Here is a 21,837-nt window from a genome sequence, read left to right as displayed (position 1 = left end):
TATTGAAGCATATTTGGCCTGAAAAGGAAAAAAAAAGGTAAAATTATAGATGTTGTAAAAGATTTGAAAGACTGTGTATGGAGGACGTATTAGGTTTATTTCACTTAATTTCTAGCAGGCAGAACCAGGACTAATTGGATACATTAGGTTTGCATCAACTCATTATAAAGAGAACCTTTCTAAAAGAGCAATTCCAGTTTAAAACAGACTACCATATGAAGTAGTGAGTTCGATGCTAAGATGAAGATTAAAATTACAAGTAAGTGTTCTTTGTTCAAATGGAAATTCTGCAGATGCCAGCATGGACTAAGCCAGTCAGCAGTTAGGGACCCTTTCAATAGTCTCTGAGTTGCTTGAAAAAAAATGGACAGAATCTCCATTTAATTAAACTTATTTTCATAGCATTTCATTTAAAAGTTTTTAAAATTTATTGTTTGATGTTTAGAGAGAGGAAGGGGGAGAGAGAGAAACATTGACTTGTTGTTACACTTATTTATGCATTTACTGGTTGATTCTTATATGTGCCCTGACTAGGAATGGAACCTGGAACCTTGGCATATCGGGGATGATGTTCTAACCAACTGTGCTATCTGGTCAGGGCTCCATACTATTTCATTTCAATATTGATATCTTATGCTAGCAAATTGTATTTTCTACCCCAAAAACATACTTATATGTTTTTATTGATTTTTTAGGAAGAGGGAGAGAGATAGAAACATCGATGAGAGAGAGACATCAAAGTTGATTGGCTACCTCCTGCATGCTCCCCTGCTGGCGATTGAGCCTGCAACACAGGCATGTACCCTGACAGGAGACCTCGGGTATAAAGGTCAACGCTCAACCACTGAGCCTCACCAACTGGGCCCCAAAACATTTTTGTGTAAATTTTTTTTTGTTTCTACTGAAATGTGTTGATATTTCTGAATAAAGAGAGAAAAGCAAAAATTATGGAAAGAATTTACCATCTTTATCACAGGGCAAATCCTTAAGATTGATATTTTAGAAAATAAAGAATCAGGCAGTGATATAACTTATGCTCAAAGCTCACTAAGTATTTTCTGGTTTGATATTATCACTTAATTGGATTTTTGATTTGGTATTGCTGTTTGAAAGCTGTTTATTAATATTTTTGATTAGAGAACTCTGACATCTTTAACATTGTAAATTAGAATAAGACTATAGTCATTGCTCAGTCATAAATAGCAGAAATTCCCATTATGGAGTGAAATTTAGAGCAGATTTAAAAAATGATCTTCAGGAATTGTAAAAAGTTTCCAACATAAATATACTAACCTCATATGCCAGCAGATGCTGATTTGAAAAATCAAAGCTAGATACGTAAAGGAACCGTTTATTAATCTTTTTAAAATTTCTCATTTAAAATTAATTTTTGTTTTTATAATTTTGGTAGCTTTCTATTTATCCATGATTTACTATATCCTTCCTTTCTTCAGAATGCCTTAATGATTCAGTCCTGAAATTCTGCTAAATTTTTTTATTTACTACCTTAATAGTAATAATATTTTATATTTATTGATCACTAATAATGTGTCCAGGCACTACGATGGAAGCCTTATTATCATATTTTTGATTGTTACAGTAGCCTTGAAACAGGTACTGTATAGTAAAAAAAAATGCCTCAGAGGCTCAGAGAGGTTGTTCTTATCCATGTTCACATATTTCCTACGTGACTGAGCGCATTTAAAGCCAGATCTCTCAAAGCCCAGTTCTTTCAACTTCACGAATTTGCCTTTGAGTACACAGCAAAGTTGGACTCCTTCTCATCAAGTACCTCACATGCACTCCTGAATTTCTTTTGAATGAGAAGAAATACCATCATATATGTTTTTCTAAGTCTGGTCCTAACATTAATTTGCCTGTTTTTAGTTAGTGACTATCCCTGTTGAAGTTTCTATCTCTGTTATAAGTGAATGGGACCTTGAGAGATTTAAACAGGAAAGGTAGCTAGCTGCTCCTCTTCTCTCTAGTTTGAGTTTTATCTTAAGAGTGATGAGACATTATTGCTCTATTGGGATGATTCCTTCAAAGACCAAAATTTAGCAGACCATTTCATCATTTTGATGGAAATGCTTCTAAATTATATTGTAAAGTGGATCTGCTTTGTACCTGCCATGTGCAGAGTTTAAATATTTCTGGTTAAAATTCTGCTCATCATATTGTTATATTGTTAATCTTAAAGTCAATTGAAGTATAACCAAGAGTCAAGACTGTCCTCCACCAAGTATTCACAGGTTCTGAATTTTGAGATCCTGTTTCTCTGTCATGCTTTGAGATATATCCTACTGTGCTGTTGTACTAATACCTCTCCCCTCTACTACTCATAAATTCTTTTGTCCTAAGCTGCTGTGGGCTGGAAATAAAAATAATTAGAGTTTGCTGAAATAAAATAAGAAAAACTTGAGTTTGAATGAGACTTCAAGGGATCTCTTGTGAGCAAATCTATTGAGCTTTAGTACACAAACTTTATGTCACATATTTTAATTTTTTAAAAATTATATTTTTATTGATTTCAGAGAGGAAGGGAGAGGGAGTGAGAGTTGGAAACATCAATGATGAGAGAGAATCACCGATTGGTTGCCTCCTGCACACCCCCCACTGGGGATTGAGCCTGCAACCCAGACATGTACCCTTGACCGGAATCGAACCTGGGCCCCTTCAATCCGCAGGCCAATATTCTATTCATTGAGACAAACCAGCTAGGGCACATATTTTAATTTTCATTGAATAGGTGAAGTTGTCAGATAAGTGCCAGTATGTCTAACATAGGAAGTGTTTTTATACCTTTTTTTCAACAGAGAAGAAGATACAGAAAATGAAAATGAAAAGAAAATTTGGTACTACAGTACAAAGGTCCAGCTTGCAGAATTAATTGACTGTCTAGACAAAGATTACTGGGAAGCAGAACTCTGCAAAATTCTGGAAGAAATGCGTGAAGAAATTCATCGGCACATGGACATAACTGAAGACTTGACCAATAAGGCTAGGGGTAGTAATAAATCCTTTCTGGCGGCAGCTAATGGTGAGAGAGAAATTTTCTCATTTTACTTTTTGTTAAATCTAAGATAAATTCTTGGAATGAAATCACTACAAAATTTGAAAATGTATTAAAAATTTCAAATGTGTATTTATATATTTTTTAAAATATATTTTTGTTGATTTCAGAGAGGAAGGGAGAGAGAGAGAGAAACATCAGTGATGAGAGAGAATCATTGATCGGCTGCCTCCTATGTGTCCCACACTGGGGATCAAGCCTGCAACCCAGGCATGTGCCCTGATGAGGAATTGAACCATGACCTTCTGGTTCATAGGTCGATGCTCAACCACTGAGCCATGCGGGCAGGGCGAAATGTGTATATTTTACCTGAATTCTCTATATTTCATTTTCCCAGGAGAACCTTGTTCATCCCGACATAAATTATAGATGCTATGCATTTTTTGAAGTTTTGTATCTTGCCCTGGTCATTACTAATATTCCCCAAATTATTCAACTACTGCCCAGGTAAAAAGAGGATTAGAGCCCTTAGGGGTTTAATGATTTTTTATTTTTTCCAGAATAGTTATGGGACTTCAGGGAGAAATGTGGTTTCTAAATGGGCCTCTGTTTTCTCATTTTATAGTGGAGGACTGAAGGTTAAGTGGCTTGCCCAGGGTCACACAGCTAATTCAAGTCAGATCTGCACTAGGTCATGGGACCTCTAGGTTTTTGATCACTGTACCATGTTGCCCAAACCGTGTGTCTATGTCAGCTAACAATTTTTCTCATATGACAGAGAATATGACGGTAATCTGTAATCAAGTTTCAATTTCTTAAAAAAAAAAAACTAGAACCTATATTAACATGTATTTTCTAAAAGTGAAGATAACCAAATTGGTTGAGTTCTTTAAACATCAAAATTTTATTGATGCTCTTGATTCTTATTTCATAGTTGTAATGCTTTTAAAAGATTTAACTTTAATAACTTGAAACTCTTAAGTGACATTTGTAGTACTTTTATATTTGGTATATATGGAAACAAAGTTTTTTGTTTTTATTCTAGAAGAAATTTTGGAATCCATAAGAGCAAAAAAGGGAGAGATTGATATTGTTAAAAACCCAGAAGAAGTAGAAAAGGACAACAGTGAGACTGAGAATAACTCCAAAGATACTGAGAAAAGTAGAGAGGAGTTTGAAGACCAGTCTCTTGAGAAAGACAATGACAGCAAGACACCAGATGATGATCCTGAGCAAGGAAAATCTGAGGGTAAAAAAAATTACTTGTTAAAAAATATATTTGATCAGTGTTATTTATGAAATCTCCAGTTTTACTTGCAAAATGAAAACAAATTACTTTTATATAAGCAACTATTTAATTTTGTGTTTCTAAAGAGATTAGGATACCCTTCCCTCTTGTAACATATATAATCATTGTACTGAGTTTTATATATTGGTTTATTTGCTATAATGTTATGCTCATATCTCTATTTCTACTTCCTAATAAGGTACCATGTCTCTTTGAGATTTGTTGGTGAAAAATCATTATTTTAATACCAGAATATGCACTTTTGTATGTGATAAAATCTGTTCATTTTCATATTAATTACTTAAACATTCTTAGCATGTTAAGTATTAAATACTTTTTGGATTATCTACTGCAAAAATAGCCCAGAATCTGATTGCTTCAAAATGGCCATCAAATAAAAGTTGATTGAATGCGGCCATATGTCTAAAGCAATTTTAAAGGATATCTTTAAAGTTTTGTTATGCATTTTACTATAGAGCCAACAGAAGTTGGGGATAAAGGTAACTCTGAGTCAGCAAATCTTGGCGACAACACAACAAATGCTTCTTCAGAAGAGACTAGTCCCTCTGAAGGGAAGAGTCCCGTGGGGTGTCTCTCAGAAACCCATGATAGCAGCAACATGGCAGAGAAGAAGGTGGCATCTGAGCTCCCCCAGGATGTGCCAGGTACAGAGGGCAGTGTATCAATGCCTCTGTAATGGGGGGAATCCTTCCCTTTAAAGCTGAATGTCACCTAAAACTTTCTGTGTTCATTCATGCTGCTTGCTTACATTACATAAGTGCCATCCCTGATTGCTAAATTGTCATCTAACATTTGGAGTTTGACAAATGTTCTTGCAGTTAGTGCTTGAAACTCATCATAATCTTCATGCTTTTTAAAGTTCATTTAGATGTTTTTGTCTAGTAGACTTATTTGTATGTTTTATCACCAGACCATAGTGGCAGATATTTTGGTTTTAAGTACTTACGTACTAATGGCTCAGTGTTGAATATTTGACCATTTCAGTTCTGTATGTGCTAACTGATTAATTTCATGTTTGCATGTGCTCATATAGTTTTTTTTTAACATTTCAAACTATAAAATCATAGTAGAAAAACATTGTCATAAAACATTTTTTGCAAGATATATTTGACATAAAAATGTAAGTTAATAAATAGTTTATTTTAAACTTTTTATAATTTAAATTATACTGAATATAAGCTATATTACACCAAGAATGTTGTTATGCCTTTCTTTTTGCACTTTTTAAAAGTGAAAAAGAATTTTTATTATAGGAGCTGTACTAGTATGTGTGTTTTTTAAATACAAATTAGGAAATTTAGATAAACAAGAAAGTAAACACTGCTAATTCCACTAAAAATCAAGGATTATAATTAATGTTTATGGAAATTCTGAAAGATTTTTTATAAAAATTTCACATAATTCTTCTCCCCCCCCCCCCCTTTTATTTTAGTTATTCTGGTAGGAATGTAGGGATATCTTATTCTGGTTTGAGGATGTTGAGCACTTTTGTGTGTGTATATATATGTATGTACATATGTATAAGGACATATAGCTCATTTGGTTATCTTTTGTGAAGTGCTGGTAGGTTCCTTTGTTCATTTTCATTTTTTAGATTTTTTTATTATTTTTTTTAAGAGGAAAAGGAAAGAGAGAAAAACGTTAATTGGCTGCCGCTTGCACACCCCTGCCATGGGAGCATGTGCCCTGACTGGGATTCAAACTGGCAGCTATTCAGTGCACGGGAGTGCATGAAATGGTACCCAACCAACTGAGCCACACCGGCCAGGGCTCCTTTGTTCATTATCTGTTAAGTGGTCTCTTTTTTGTTTGTGGTTTCATGAGTGAGGGTAAATCCAGTCCCTCTCTTCCACCTTGACTGGAATCAGAAGTTGCTACATTGGATTTTTTTGTGTTAACCCAATCTCATACTCCTAAAGTAAATACTACATGGTTGTGATGTATTTTCATTCTTATTTAGTGTTTCATCCTATTTATTAATATTTTGTTTATGATTTTTGTATCTACTTTCATGAGTGAGAGAGGCTTAGTTTTCCTTCTCTGATAATGTCCGTGCCAGGCTTTGGTGTCAGGATTATACTGGCTTCATAAAATGAGTTGGAACAAGTTCCCATTTTCCCTTGTCTGCAAGAATTTTGTGGGTTGTGTTATTTATTCTTTAAATGTTTGTTGAAGCCATCTGGTCCAGGAGTTTTCATTTAATAAGTTACATTTTTCTAGGAATCTATCCATTTCATTTAAATTTTATTGGCATAAAACATCCCATCTTTATTGTTTACAGGATCTGTAGTGATACTTTTTTCAGTCCAAAAATTGGTTATCTGTTCTCTCTTTTTTTTCTGTTAATCCTCACCTGAGGCTATTTTTTCCATTGCCCCAGATACTTTTTTCCTGCATCTGCATTACAGACCTTTTTTGTTGTTGTTATTAATCTTCACCTGAGGATATTTTTCCATTGATCTTTTAGAGCAGCGGTTCTCAACCTGTGGGTCGCGACCCCTTTGGGGGTCGAATGACCCTTTCACAGGGGTCGCCTAAGACCATCGGAAAACACATATATAATTACATATTGTTTTTGTGATTAATCACTATGCTTTAATTATGTTCAATTTGTAACAATGAAATTGGGGATCACCGCAACATGAGGAACTGTATTAAAGGGTCACGGCATTAGGAAGGTTGAGAATCACTGTTTTAGAGAGAGTGAAAGAGAGAGAGAAACATGGATGTGAGAGAAGCACATACATCTATTGGTTGCCTCTTGTTTGTGCCCCAACCAGGGCCTGGGCCAGGGAGGAGCCTGCAAGCAAGGTATGTGCCCTCGATGAGAATCAAACCCAGGACCCTTTGGTCCACAGGCCATTGCTCTATCCACTGAGCCAAACCAGCTAGGGGTTCATTACAGACATTTCACTTTGGTTCATGAACATGGTTATATTGCCCAAAACAACCCCATGTAGCAAATATTCTGTTTTGTATTCAGTATAACTTCTTTGTAGTTAACAAAAGGCTCAATATTCAGATTTACACTTTTGTCCTGGAGTTTAGATGGGAAACTTTTTGCACCAGATTATGTTTTAAATTTATTAGGGGCAAGAGTGATACATGTCTTTCTAACACTTTAAACTCAAATCTATTATTGAGAATTTGTATTTAAGCATATAATGCAGACAGCATTTGTTTCATTTAAGTTATGCCTCTAGATTTAATCCCTGAGATTAGGAAAATAATAGTAGTAGATAAAACTTCATTTCCATAACTATTTATAATTGCTTTAAAAATGTTTCCATGAACATAATGAAACTAGCATCTACAATTGAACTACAAGAGCTTACTGATTTTAACCTATTTCTTTTTTTTTTAAATATATTTTATTGATTTTAGAGAGGAAGGGAGAGAGAAAGAAACATCAGTGATGGGAGAGAATCATTGATTGGCTGCCTCCTGCACGCCCCCCACTGGAGATCAAGCCCGCAAACCAGGCATATGCCCTTGGCTGGAATTGAACCTGGGACCCTTCAGTCCGCAGGCCGACACTCCATCCATTGAGCCAAACCAGCTAGGGCTTTAACCTATTTCTTAATTTTTTAGGGATAATGACATCTTGGAATATAGTACTTGGCTTTAATTTTGTTGTTGTTTTTAATTGACTTCTGAGAGAAAGGGAGAGGGAGAGAGAGAGACATCAACTATGAGAGAGAATCATTGATTGGCTGCCTCCTGCATGTCCCACAGCGGGGATCCAGCTGGCGACTGGGACATGTGCCCTGACCAGAAATCGAACCATGATCTCCTGGTTCATAGATGGACACTCAAACACTGAGTCATGCCGGCCGGGCCTTGGCTTTAGTTTTTAATTATATTGTAAGATAAATACAATGGATAAGAAGCTGTTAATACTGAATGCTCAACTAATGTATTATCCATATATTTTACCTCATTGATTTGATCAGTAATGGCTTTTGTAGGTTCTGCAGTTAAATACTCTTGTTTATTATTATTTTTAATGTGTTTTGTTTTAGTTTCTAATCATATACATTCTGGTTATTTTACCCGTTGTTTTTTTTTCTTTTAAAAAGTTTCCCTTTTACTATCACGTGGAAAAGTTATTTTTTCCCTTGCAGTTTTTTTACTTAGAATGTTCAGAATTTGAAGATCAAAGTCTTCAAATACATTTTTTTTTATTGATTTGAGAGAGGAAGGGAGAGGGAGAGAGAGAGAAACATCAATGATGAGAACCATTGATTGGCTGCCTCCTGCATGCCCCCCACTGGAGATCGAGCCTACAACCTGGGCATCTGTCCTTGATAGGAATTGAACCCGGGATTCTTCAGTCCACAGGCAGATGCTCTTTCCACTGAACCAAACCAGCCTGGGTGGTTAATGGTATTTTTAGATCAAAATACTCGGGTAGGGGATTGATTGCTTATTACATTATTATTATTATTATTATTATTATTATTATTACTACTAGAGGCCTGGTGCATGAAATTTGGCCATTGGGTGGGGTCCCTAGACCTGGCCGGTGATCAGGGCCTATCAGGTTCCCCGCCTCCCCCTTCCTCTTTCCCTTGCCACCAGCGTCTGCCGCCACCCACCCCCAATTCCCCATCCCAGCCTAGGGCCTGGCCTGGGGAGGGACCGGTAGGTTGGCTGGTAGGCCCCATTGGCGATCGTAGCCTGCAGGTTGGGGGCAGCTCCTGTGTTGAGCGTCTGCCCCCTGGTGGCCAGTGCCCGTCATAGCGACCCGTCATTCCATTGTAACAGTTGGTTAGGCTTTTATATATAAATAGATTATTATTATTATTATTTTCATTAATTTTAGGTGGGGAGAGAGTGAGAGAAGCATGGATGTGAGAGAAACATTGATTAGTTGCCTCCCGTATGCACCCTGATTGGGGATTGAACTCACAACCTAGGTATGTGCCCTGACCCATAATTGAACCTATGACCTTTCCTTGTATAGAACGTTGCTCCATCCAACTGAGCCACACTGGCCAGGGCAATTGCCTATTATTTTATGAAGTGCCATTATCTCCCTAATAGCAGAGAGTACTTTCTAATAAAGTATTTAAGACATGTATAGTTAGAATCTCTTAAGTTCCAATCTCAGAATTATTTTCTTGGTTAAAAACATACTTGGGTATATTATGTGCTAAAAGAGGTTTTTGTGGGCTGATCTAGAAACTTTTTCTTACATATTTCTATGGGAAAATGTACCCTGAACTCATAAATAAGGGTATATCTTATATATTACTTTATTATTCGAGAAAATTATGTTTAGACAATTATGCAGTAGGTATGCTACACTTTACATATTTAGATCTGTAGCTGTAAAAGGAATGATGAGTGAGGAAACTGATGTGGTTTACTTCTTTTCTTCCAGCTCTATGTATTTTTCCAACGTGAGTTAGTTTATTGTATTACTGGTTTGTAGCTCTCAAATTCAACTTATCTATTTTCTGTCTTTAATATAAAATTTTTTCATTATGAAAAATTTTAAACATACACAAAAGTTCAATGGATGCCCCCAACTTATCTAACACTTAGATTTAAAAATTATTAAGATTTAGTCATACTTGCTTCACCCTTGCTTTTTTAAAAAACAACTCTGTTGTTTTTTGACTCAAATTAAAAAAAATTTTCCCTTTTGATCCCAGGATTACAGTATTAGGTAAATCATTATCCTTAGTTAATTACCTTTATCACTAATCATTGCATGGTTCTTCTTGATTTATTCAGGTTTTAAATTATCTTTAATGAGACAGGAACCTATCACCCCAAACAAAAAAGCAAAGTCCTGCTTTGAAACTAACCTGCATCTAACTAAACATCTCCCCAGTTCCATCCTCTGCCTCCCTCTCCACTACCTGAAGTGTTGACTATCTTCTTTCCTTCTTACAAGGGAAACCCGATAGAGTTAGAACTGTTGATACCTGATTTCAAAGTGATATATAAGCCACACTCTTGCCTCATTTAATTGATCTATATGATTTGCTAAAAAGTACATATTTCTGTTTTTGTTGTTTTAAACTTTATAGCAAGTGTATTGTGTTAAGTATATCTTATTGAGTGTATTGTGTTAAGTTTTGGAACTTAACTTTTTCACTTTATATTATATTACTAGTATAATGTTGTATGTTGCTGGAATTCTTTCATATTAACTGCATTATACTAGTCCTCTGTATAACTATACCGTTTGTTTATTCTCTTTCCTGTTGATGTGAATTTGGGTTGCAATATTTTAAAGCAAATTTCAAACATATTATACCAACCCTACGTACATTTCTAAAGAATATGGACATTGTCTTACATAGTTACATTACCATTATCATTTTAATAAAATTGACATTTCCTTAGTATTCAGTTTAAATTTCCTTAACTTAAAAATGTTTTTGTTTTGTTTTACATTTGTGTTTGAAATAACTTCATATAAGTTCCCTATGTGACATGATACTTGGTTTTATATCTCCTGAGACTCTTAATGTAAAGCACTCCCCCCCTTCCCTGACTTTTTTCTTTCACATGTTGTTGACTTGGTGAAGAATCCTAGTGTGTTCTATGGAATGTCCCACATCCAGGTTTTGTCTGTTTCCGTCCTCTTGGTGTTGTTTAATTTGTTTCTGAAGGCTTGATTAAATTCATTTTCAACTATTTTTGGCCAGAATATTTTCAGAGCCAGGAGCTGGTATCTAGTTACCCTTCAGTGGGGATTCATGTGTTAGGACTTTTGGGGGAGGGGCATGGCTTTCTCATTTTAAGTATCCATTTGAACTCCTGGTCATTATATATTCAATTCGTTTCAGTTGTCGTCATAATTCACTTTACGTATGTGAACCAGCAGACCCCCTTTACTCCCCTTCACGCTGGCTTTTGAGTTCTTTTGTGATGACCCAGTAGTCTTAGATAATAGCTTTCTTGCTTTTTGGCCGTATAAGATGCTTGAGGCTTATCATACACATTTTCTACCTCAGAACACATTTCCTACCCCAGACTTGGAATTAGTCATTTCTCCAAGAAGCTCTGGTGTCTTTTGGTGGGGAATGATATTTAGAGACCATAATCTGGGCCGTGGGGTACTTATTACTCTTGGGCTGTCACTGCCTCTAGGTTTTTTGGTGGGTAGAGTTAGAAAATACTTTTTAAAAAAAAGACCATCAGTTCATATTGACATTTCAAATTCAGATTGAGGATTGCAAAGTTAGTTTCTTTGTTTTTGTACTTGTATCTCTTTTCTCTTATACTGAAAGCCTTAGTGCATTGGTTCTCAACCTGTGGGTCGAAACCCCTTTGGGGGTCGAATGACCCTTTCACAGGGGTCGCCTAAGACCATCGGAAAACACATATACAATTACATATTGTTTTTGTGATTAATCACTATGCTTTAATTATGTTCAATTTGTAACAATGAAAATACATCCTGCATATCAGATATTTACATTACGATTCATAACAGTAGCAAAATTACAGTTATGAAGTAGCAACGAAAATAATTTTATGGTTGGGGGTCACCACAACATGAGGAACTGTATTAAAGGGTCGTGGCTTTAGGAAGGTTGAGAACCACTGCCTTAGTGCCTTACAGCAGTGACTTAATTATATATTTGCTTTATCTTGGTGCAGATGTCCATTAATGATGACATATTATTAATATCTTGATGTACATTAAAATAGTAATGAAAAGATGCCCTGAGTGGTTTGGCTCAGTGGATAGAGCGTCGGCCTGCGGACTGAAGGGTCCCAGGTTGGATTCCGGTCTTATGTTAAAATAAAAAAAAAAGTAATGAAAAGAAATGATTTTATAGATTCTAGTAATTTCATAATACTGATATAATTGGTAATAGTAAGACTACTGAATGGCAGACTTTTTTTGCAGTTCTTTACTTATCCTTATACCATATTTCCAATGAGGATGTACAGTCAAAATACTGTGTCCCAAAGTCACTTGAAATAATTGTGGATGCCAATAACTTGATATACAGTTAGGGTTTATTTGGTTTAGATTGTTTTAATTTTAATTTTTTTTTAAAGTAAAACATTGGCACGATTCCAAAGTCAAACTATGTAACTGTATGTGCAGAGAACTTTTACTTTCATCCATTTTCTCTCTACTATCCAGATTCTTCCCTTCACTTACACTGCCATTCTGGTTATTCCCATTTTTTAAAAAATATTTTAAAAAATATTTTTATTGATTTCAGAGAGGAAAGGGGGGAGAGAGAGAGAGAGAGAGAGGAGAGAAACCATCGGTGATGAGAGAGAGTCATTGATCAGCTACCTCTTGCACGGACCCTCCTGGGGATCGAGCCTGCAACCCAGGCATGTGCCCTTGACTGGAATAGAACCTGGGACCCTTCAGTCCTCAGGCCGATGCTCTACCCACTGAGCCAAACCAGCTAGGGCTGTTTGTTTGTTTTTGTAAATAAAAGCAAAATATGTTCATAAATTCATATTTCCCCTTGTTGCACAGAAGTTATCATACTATAAGTATGGTTATATGGATATAGTGATTTCTGCAATCCTTGTTATGGTGCATGATATTTCATTGTGTATATCATCTTTTATTCAACCCTATTGATGGGCATTTTGTTTGCTTCTGTTTTTTTTTTTCCATTATAAATAATGCTACAATGAATAGCTCTATAAATAAGTAATTTAGTATTTTTGCCAGGGTATTTTGGGATAGGTTTCTGGACATGGGATTGCTAAAGAGAAAAATGTATGTATAATTTTTCTAGATATTATCAGATTCCTTTTATACATTGGGGACCATTTTGCATTCTCACAGCAATGTTGGGAGTGCTGTTAACCAACTGCCTCTCTATCTGAGTGTATTGAGAGACTTGGATTTTTGCAAATCTGATAGCTGAGAAGTAGTTTCTTCATTTAGTTTATTTTGCATTTCTTTTAGTTTGAATTGTGAGCATAGTTCCATATGTATAAAGGTAATTTTCATCTCTTTTGTGACTGTTCATATAATTTCCCATTTTTCTATCAAGTTGTTGAGTTTTTTCCTAAAAAAAAATTTAGGAGCTCATTATGTTAAGATAGCCTTTGTAATTTACTGCCAATCACTTTTTCTTTTGCCTTATATTTATTGCCCTTAACTTTTTTGTTCTTATTGTTAATCCTCACCCGAGAATATTTTTCCATTAATTTTAGAGAGAATGATGAAAGAGAGGGGGAGAGACAGAGAAACATCAGTGTAAAACCAGGGCCAGAATTGAACCTGCAACTGAGATATGTGCCCTTGATCGGGAATCAAATCTGGGACCCTTCAATCCATGGGGCTGACCTCTGTCCACTGAGCCAAACTGGCTAGGGTCTGTCAATCACATTTTAATTTAGGTGATTGACTTAAAGAGCATCTTACTAGTGACAGTGAAATGCATAGGGAGGCTTTAAATTTATTAAATTTTTCTTAAAATTAACAGTCACTTAGGTATTACCTCTACTTAATTTGGAGGCATATAGAATTCAGGCAGAGAACTTTAGAGGTAAAGAATCCTGTTTAAATCTGTTTCTAATACTGTTTGAATACTTTTTTTTTTTTTTTGTTAATCCTCACCTGAGTATATTTTTCTGTTGCTTTTTAGGGAGAGTAGAAGAGAGGGAAAGACGGAGAGAAACACATCAATTGGTTGCCTCCCCCACAAGCCCTGGGTCAGGAAGGAGCCTGCAACCAAGGTACATGCCCTTGACCGGAATAGAACCCGGGACCCTTTGGTCTGCAGGCTGGCGCTATCCACTGACCCAAACTGGCTAAAGCTTGAATACTTTTTGAAAAGTAAGAATATAAATTTCAGATTTTGGGGATTATCTCAACAAAATCACTTCTGCAGTATCTGCTACACTAAGTTTTGTGAGATAGTTGCATTATTCTTTAGTTCTGGGGTATCTAAAAAATTGTCTGCTTTGTACTGTAGGCTAAGATGATAAAAGTCTGAGTTATTAAACTGGGAAACTTAAAAAATAACTCAGAGGGTGTTGCTTATAAATTTCTTTTCATGTATTGCATTATTCATACATGAGTAGCTTTTCTTTTTAAAACCTAGCTTTGTAATGTAGCCCTAAAACAATAAAATGTCTTTTCTGACAATAAGTTAATTTTGATGTGATTTCCAATGTAAAAATCAGGTATTCTATTTTTCTAGAAGAACCTAACAAGACATGTGACAGCAGTAACACTAGTGCTACCACTACCTCCATTCAGCCTAATCTGGAAAACAGTAACATCAGCAGTGAATTAAGTTCTTCCCAGAGTGAATCTGCTAAGGCAGCTGATGATCCTGACAATGGAGAAAGAGAGTCTCCCACACCTGTCTCTATGCAAGAAGAGATAGGTAAGAATACACGTCATACATTACAGCAAGCCTTTTTTTTTTTTTCCATTTTTAATTTTTAAAATGAAAGTTTGATGGGGGTGGGAAGATTTAGATTTTCTTTTCATTTTTTTTCCATTTTTTTTTTTTTTAACACAAGTAACACTTGCACCCATTGTTTTTGTTTTAAAAAATACAAAAAGCACACAGGAAAGTAGATCTTTTTCACACCCTCCTCCCCAAAGGTAACCCCCATCAACAGTTTGGTGTGTAACATTTTTATCTTTCTCCATGCAATTTCATTAATGTATGTTTATACAAAGTTTTTTTTTTTTAAATTTTAAACAGGATCATTTTGCATGTATTGTTCTACATCTTGTTTTTATTCACTCAGTAATACATGTAATGGATATTTTTGTGTTATAAATGGAATTCATTCTTTTTAACTGCTGCATGGTACTTCACAGTATGGATGACCCACAATTCATTTACTGTTTATTTAATAATGGACATTTAGACTGTTAACAGGTTTTTTTATTATTACAAATAGTGGTGCCTTTTAACATTCTCAACATACATCTTTGTGTACTTATCAAGTATGTTTGGCAGAATAGAAACAGTGAGTGGAGTAGCTGGGTCTAATGGTTAGGTACATGTTAAAGTAGTGATGGCTACTGCTTCATTGTACATGAAAAGTGATTTATGCCGGTAATTTACATACATATGTATTTCTTCATATACTGACCTGAATTCAGCATCATCAGTCTCTTAGAGTTTTGCAGATGGTAAAGAATTTCATTTTAAGATTTGCAGATCCCAGCTTACTAATGTGGTTGAATTACTTTTTGTGTGTTTGCTCAACTTTGTGAATTGCTTTTTTCACATCATTTGCTCATTTTTTCCTATTGAGTTTTGATATTTTTCCTTAATGAGTTTTAAGAATGCTTTATAAAGTATTATGGCTATTAATCTTTGATTTTACATGTATACATATATAGTCATTGCTTGTTTTTAACTCTGTTATGTTGTACAGCAATTTTTACATTTTTATCTAGTTAAATTTATCAGTCTTTTTCTGTAGGGTTTCTCTGGATTTTATTTCTTACTAAGGAAGACCATCCCTATTCCAAGAATATATATATGTATATTTTATAGTTATTTTGCATAATACTTCTATACTGTTTTTTATCCTTCTGGAGTATAATTTTATGTATTGTATGATGTGGGGACCTGTTTTAATTAGGACTTTTTAAATTGCAAGTGACCAAATCAGCTTAAATTAGTTTAAGTGAAAAGGGAATTTAATTGCTTGTATAATGGGGAAGTCCAGGCCATCATCAGGGATAACTGGACCCTCAGGTATCAAAATTCTTTCTGTCTTCCTCTTTCACTCTCACCTTTTGCATCTGCGTATGTTTGTATGTTAACTTCATTCTCTCCTAATACAGACAGGCTTTTCCCAAGTGGCATCAGCAGTTTGTATTCATATCTTCCCAAGGCCTGTGACCCAAAGGCAAGGCCACTACTCCTACTCCAAATCCAAAGCCCTTGAGGAAGGAATTTGAGTGGCCTAACTTGGACATATTGTTCCCACCCCTGTGGCCAGGGCAGGCAAGGTATTATGATTGATGGCTCCAGCAAAAGTATATGATTCAAGTGGGAGTGGTCTCCAAGAAAGAGAGATGCTATAAAGATAGAAACAGTAAATAACCACAATTCTGCCCTTTGGTAGCTTAGCACAAACTTGTGTATTCAAATTAAAAAATGCTTCTGCCTAACGTAATGCCAAGATCTTACCCACAACTGAAACTTTTTCAAAAAATTATTTTCCAAAGTTATATTTGGTAATTACAATTGTGTCTTGGGTATCTTCTTCTGTGTTTGTCTATTATTTTTTACTAGAGGCCTGGTGCACGGATTTGTGCACTGGTGAGGTCCCTCGGCCTGCCCTGTGGGGATCGGTCCAAAACCTGCTCTCCGACATCCCCCGAGGGGTCCCGGATTTCGAGAGGGCGGTTCTTGGGTGACACACCCCGGAATCAGGTTCCTTCCTCTCTGTGTCACCCAAGAACCATAGCTGCCAAGTCACCGCAGCTCGGCAGCTCCTGCGTTGAGTGTCTGCCCCCTGGTGGTCAGTGCGCATCATAGCTACCAGTCAGAAGGCTGGCCAGTCTCTTAGACTTTTATTAATTAATTCATTAATGAATTAATGAATTAATTAATTGGGTCTAGATGTGGCTTATCTTGATCTCAGTCCACCAGCCATTCTTATAAATCTTGCTGCCATTGGTTTTCTGGGAGGGTGGCTGTGGATGAGAAGTGAGGAGCCTATGGGAATATCGCCCTTCTAGAGGCTTTTCTGTTTTAGCAGCCTAGTTCTGGCTGGCTGTTGTCAGGGATGGGTTGCTGAGAATTGCTATAGGTTTGACTAATCATACAATTTAGCTTGGCAGGTTTGGCATTTTCTCTGGCAGTGGTACTCCCTTATAGATTGCTTGGGTACCCAGCTAGTTCCTAATGGCCATAAATGTGGTTCCTGAAGGTAAACCTCTTCTACTTGCCCTCAGGCGAATAGTCTGTCTAAGCTCCTGCCTCCTCACATCATTAAACACTGAGCTCCAGAGGCTGGGAGGAAGCAGCTCTGTACTCTGCCTCCAGGCTGCATCTAAGTGATTCACCGCCTTTATAGTGTGGCCTTTGGGCAAGGGGTATAAAATAAGGACCTCCACTCACAGCCTGGTTTCCTTTCAAGTCTTACCCCTAGGGATGAATTTTCTGCCTCCTTTCCCTTATTTGCAGTAAATTTTGCTTGAAGGGCTTCTTTTTAAAAGCTCTGTGCCATTCCCTTTCTGCTTTTTTCGGAAGTCCAGCCTAGACCAGACAATGTCTAAAAAGTCTTTATTGTAGGACTTTATAGATGGTCCCAAGACATAGCCATCGTGGTTCAACATCTTGGCATAAACCTTCAACATGGGTGGGCTTCTGGTTTGGGGCCCAAGGGACACTGTTGGTGGTCTGACCAGCTGCTTTGCTGCCATACATTGAAAGTTTCTAGTTTTCCAGCCTGGGATGGCAAAATGTCCAGTACCCCTATCACATCTTGATTTAGTCAGTGCCATATTTTGGGATCAAAATCTTAAAATACTCTGCTGGATTGTTTAGAATTTATTGATTATATTGATTATATATCTGGTGACAGAAATTCACCAGACTTGCTTAAAACAAAAAGAGAATTTTATTGGGAAGTACAGAAGTAATGACAGCACCAGGGGCATTATTGGACCAGTAATAACTCAGTGAGGTTATCACTGTTCTTCCCCTCATGTTCAACACTTCCCCACCCTCATGATGGGCTTATTATCTCTTACTTTTTATTGGATGTTTTATCCATGTCATGAGGTAAAAGTGGCCAACCTTTAATTTATAACCTTTATGCTCATTAATGCCCTTTCTCCATCTCCAACTTTTCTAAAGCAATACTATTTCTCATTCTTTAGATTTTCAAAATTGGAATAATTTGCTGAATGACTTGGACCACATAACCAATTCTGAGGCGATCACTGTGGCCAACCAGTGATACGCTCTCTCTGGCTAAGCTGGATGAGTTTGCTCACTCCATACATAGGGCAAGATACTTATTTGCAGTCCTGGCAGAGTCATGATTGTAGTTGGTGGGGGAAAAGCATATCCCCAAAGGAAAGAAGGGGTGTTGAATACATAAGATTAATAAATGTTTACTGAATTGTTTTAACTTTAGTATTTTTCAAAATAGATAAGCTGCTTTTCCCAATCCAATTTTTTTTTCTCTATTTAGAATGTCATCTTTATATTATACAGTATAGTAAGTTTTCTGTTCGGTTTTCCATTTGCCAATGCCATGCTGTCTTAATTTTATAAAGCTTTAAATTAAAAAAAAAAGAGAGATCTTGTTCAACTATCTGGCCAATAGAAATTGGATACTGATACAATTGTTTTAGACAGTATAGAAATTTTCAGCCTAAGTGAGATTCATGGGAAAGCAGAAATTATTCCTGTCTTAAAAATTAAGTCACAATGAAAATGTGAGAGGCCTTTTTTATATTAAGAAAAACTAATTTACTTAATGTTCACATGTATAATTATTTCCATATACAGATAATTATCTGGATTTTTTAGGAGAAAATTCACTTGGCATTTTATATTTATAAGCTTTCAACCATTAGGTATTTAAGCAGAATTTCATTGGAAATCTTTCTAAAATTAATTGTATCCTTTACTTTTTATATAGAAATCCACATTTATTATATAAGGCAACATTTTATTACTGTGCATTTTGAGTTGTTATATTTGTTACTTATAAAATTGTAGCAGCCCTTACTGTTTTCTAGTAGATGAGCTTTGAAACAGATAACCTGGCGTGTTTGAATTTTCTGTAAAATAATAAATGACTCACAGTTAAGTTCTGACATAACTTTCTTTTAAATAAAACCTGTAAGAATTAATACGTTTGCTTTGGCTCTTCAAGGACTTTTTCTGTTTACTTTTAGGATCTTAGATGTGCACCAGGTATGTTTTAGATAAAGTAGTAGTATATATAATTTACTTACTGTTAGCAATTACTTCTGACTTTTCATTTGTTAACAGGTGATTTCAAATCAGAAAAGTCTAATGGGGAAATAAGTGAGTCTCCTGGAGGTGGACGAGGAGCATCTGGTTCAACTCGAATTATCACGAGATTACGGAATCCAGACAGCAAGCTTAGTCAGCTGAAGAGCCAACAGGTGGCAGCTGCAGCCCATGAAGCAAATAAGTTATTTAAGGAGGGCAAAGAGGTGTGTTCTTTCTGCTTAAAACAAACATTTTTGGAATGTAAAAATAATTTTATTTACTGTACCTTAGAAATAGTGAAAGTAAGTTTATAGAACCTCTTTTGACTTCTATTTTCTCCATTCCAAGAGTGTCTTGGCTAACAAGAATTACAGTATTACATTTAGAAGTATAGTTGTGCCCCTGGATTTCAGTCCATGCAAAGAAATGCTGTAAATGTGTGGTATACTTTGTTTATGATTATTTTATTGTATGTAATTCTAAAGAAATCAGTGCTTTTTTCCACATAGGGTAATGAGTAGGCTGTTTGTAGATGATTTAATGCTCAGCTCCAGCTAGAATCATTTTAGGTGAACCTGCAGCAAAAAGATAGGACTTACTCCTTGATTGCAGAGTACAGTGCATAGAACAGCACAGCATCCCAGCTCTCATTGTGAATGAAAAGATTGAAGCCAGTACTCAGTATTTCTGCCCCTCACCTAGCCATGGTGACAGAGTAATGACTACAGAGGTATCTCCCAGTTGAGAATCATTTGCAGGGTAGATATGCAAGAATATGCATTGTTTGTAACATAGGAATTGATTTAAAACACTGACTTTTAAACTTTTTTTCTACTCTGACCCTTAGTAAGACATTTTTCATAGCCCCCAGTACACTCAAAAGTGTCCTGAAATAGTATTTTGCAGTACTATGTGGGAAGCACGCTGTTATTTTCTCTTCTGTTGTATTATATTTCATTTTTTTAAAAAGCTGAATAAGGCCCACTATTGATTTCATAATTCACAAAAGGACTGGCATCAACTCTTTGAAAACATTATTTTAGATTATCCTCAGGCTCTTCTACTAAAGCCGAAATTGATTAAAGGAGCAGAAGAAAAGCTATTTTTAGGAATATATTTTTTGCGGAATAGTACATGTAATGCCCTCCTTTTTCCTTAACCTATATATTGTAGGCTTGAAATAATGATTTGGTGAATGATTTACACATGTAGTTTTGTGTGTATATTTGAGATGCATGAAAATAATTATGTCTGACATATAATAGGCATTTAATAGAGGTTAGTTTACTTTTAAACTTCAGAAGTTCAGTCATAAGATGTATTTGGAATGATTAAATTACAAATTATTGAAAGACAATTTGCAAATTTGATATAAACAATGGAGTCTTTTTATTTTCTTTGTCAGGTACTGGTAGTTAACTCTCAAGGAGAAATTTCACGTTTGAGCACCAAAAAGGAAGTGGTCATGAAAGGAAATATCAACAATTACTTTAAGTTGGGTCAAGAAGGGAAATATCGTGTCTACCACAATCAATACTCCACCAATTCATTTGCGTTGAATAAGCACCAGCACAGAGAAGACCATGATAAGAGAAGACATCTTGCACACAAATTCTGTCTGACTCCGGCAGGAGAGTTCAAATGGAATGGTTCTGTCCATGGGTCCAAAGTTCTTACAATATCTACTCTGAGACTGACCATCACCCAACTGGAAAACAATATCCCTTCATCTTTTCTTCATCCCAATTGGGCTTCACACAGGTAAAGGAAACTAAGGTTCACTTATTGCTGTGAATATAGTGACTACAAAATGATCATTGCAGGTGTGTACTTAAAATGGTCATTACCAGTGAATTGAATGAAATCAGTTTAGTTAGCTAAACACTGAGGACCTTAGGGATGTGAGTGTACTTCTAAGTTACTGAACCAACAGTAACATTTGGGAGATTTCTGGAAAACAGACTCTTTATCCCTGGAATGAAGTAGAGATCAAAGGAGAACAGAACACTGTAGACGGTTTAAGAAGTTGGAGGACTAATTGACCTTTGGGATTCATTCCAATGGTCAAAATTTATAATTCTATGAGATAGAAAATTCCAGTAGCAGTATATTTATACCTGCTTAGCCTAGAAACATGTCCTGTAAGATGGAGGTATCATAAATTACAACCCTTGTGCTTATAACTTAGGATCAACGAAGTGAAATGTTTGTTTTTCCTTCTGAAATATAGGGCAAATTGGATCAAGGCAGTTCAGATGTGTAGCAAACCCAGAGAATTTGCTCTGGCTTTAGCTATTTTGGAGTGTGCAGTTAAACCAGTTGTGATGCTACCAATATGGCGGGAATCTTTAGGACACACCAGGTAAGTGAATTCTGAGCCCTGTGAATGGTGTGTTAGACTCCTTTTTGGAAGATTAGTCTATTGAGAATGAAAGTGAATGTATTTAAAAGAGCATATTAAAGACTTAATTCTTCTTGGCCTCATTTTTCTCCTGTATGATAACATATAAACATGAGTGAACATTAGTTCTAATTTATGATATAGAATTGTAATGAAGATTAAAGTACATCAAGTATATGAAGTAAATATTTTCTATTGTAAAAAG

At 35.8% G+C, this 21,837-nt stretch overlaps 1 protein-coding gene across 1 annotated transcript in view; it reads left to right on the top strand.

Moving 5' to 3' along the window:
• The window catches only part of BPTF (bromodomain PHD finger transcription factor), a 98,610-nt gene that overhangs the window by 11,384 nt on the left and 65,389 nt on the right, over positions 1 to 21,837 (top strand). Inside the window, exons 3-9 of the mRNA XM_014532611.1 lie at positions 2,817 to 3,040; positions 4,059 to 4,262; positions 4,778 to 4,966; positions 14,477 to 14,665; positions 19,268 to 19,455; positions 20,637 to 20,992; positions 21,462 to 21,593. Coding sequence (XP_014388097.1) covers positions 2,817 to 3,040; positions 4,059 to 4,262; positions 4,778 to 4,966; positions 14,477 to 14,665; positions 19,268 to 19,455; positions 20,637 to 20,992; positions 21,462 to 21,593 — 1,482 coding nt within the window. The remainder of the gene's footprint in view (positions 1 to 2,816; positions 3,041 to 4,058; positions 4,263 to 4,777; positions 4,967 to 14,476; positions 14,666 to 19,267; positions 19,456 to 20,636; positions 20,993 to 21,461; positions 21,594 to 21,837) is intronic.

Source organism: Myotis brandtii, unplaced genomic scaffold (assembly GCF_000412655.1).
Source record: "Myotis brandtii unplaced genomic scaffold, ASM41265v1 scaffold120, whole genome shotgun sequence".
NCBI classification, from domain to species: Eukaryota; Metazoa; Chordata; class Mammalia; order Chiroptera; family Vespertilionidae; genus Myotis; species Myotis brandtii.
This window is presented reverse-complemented; position numbering and strand designations above follow the sequence as displayed.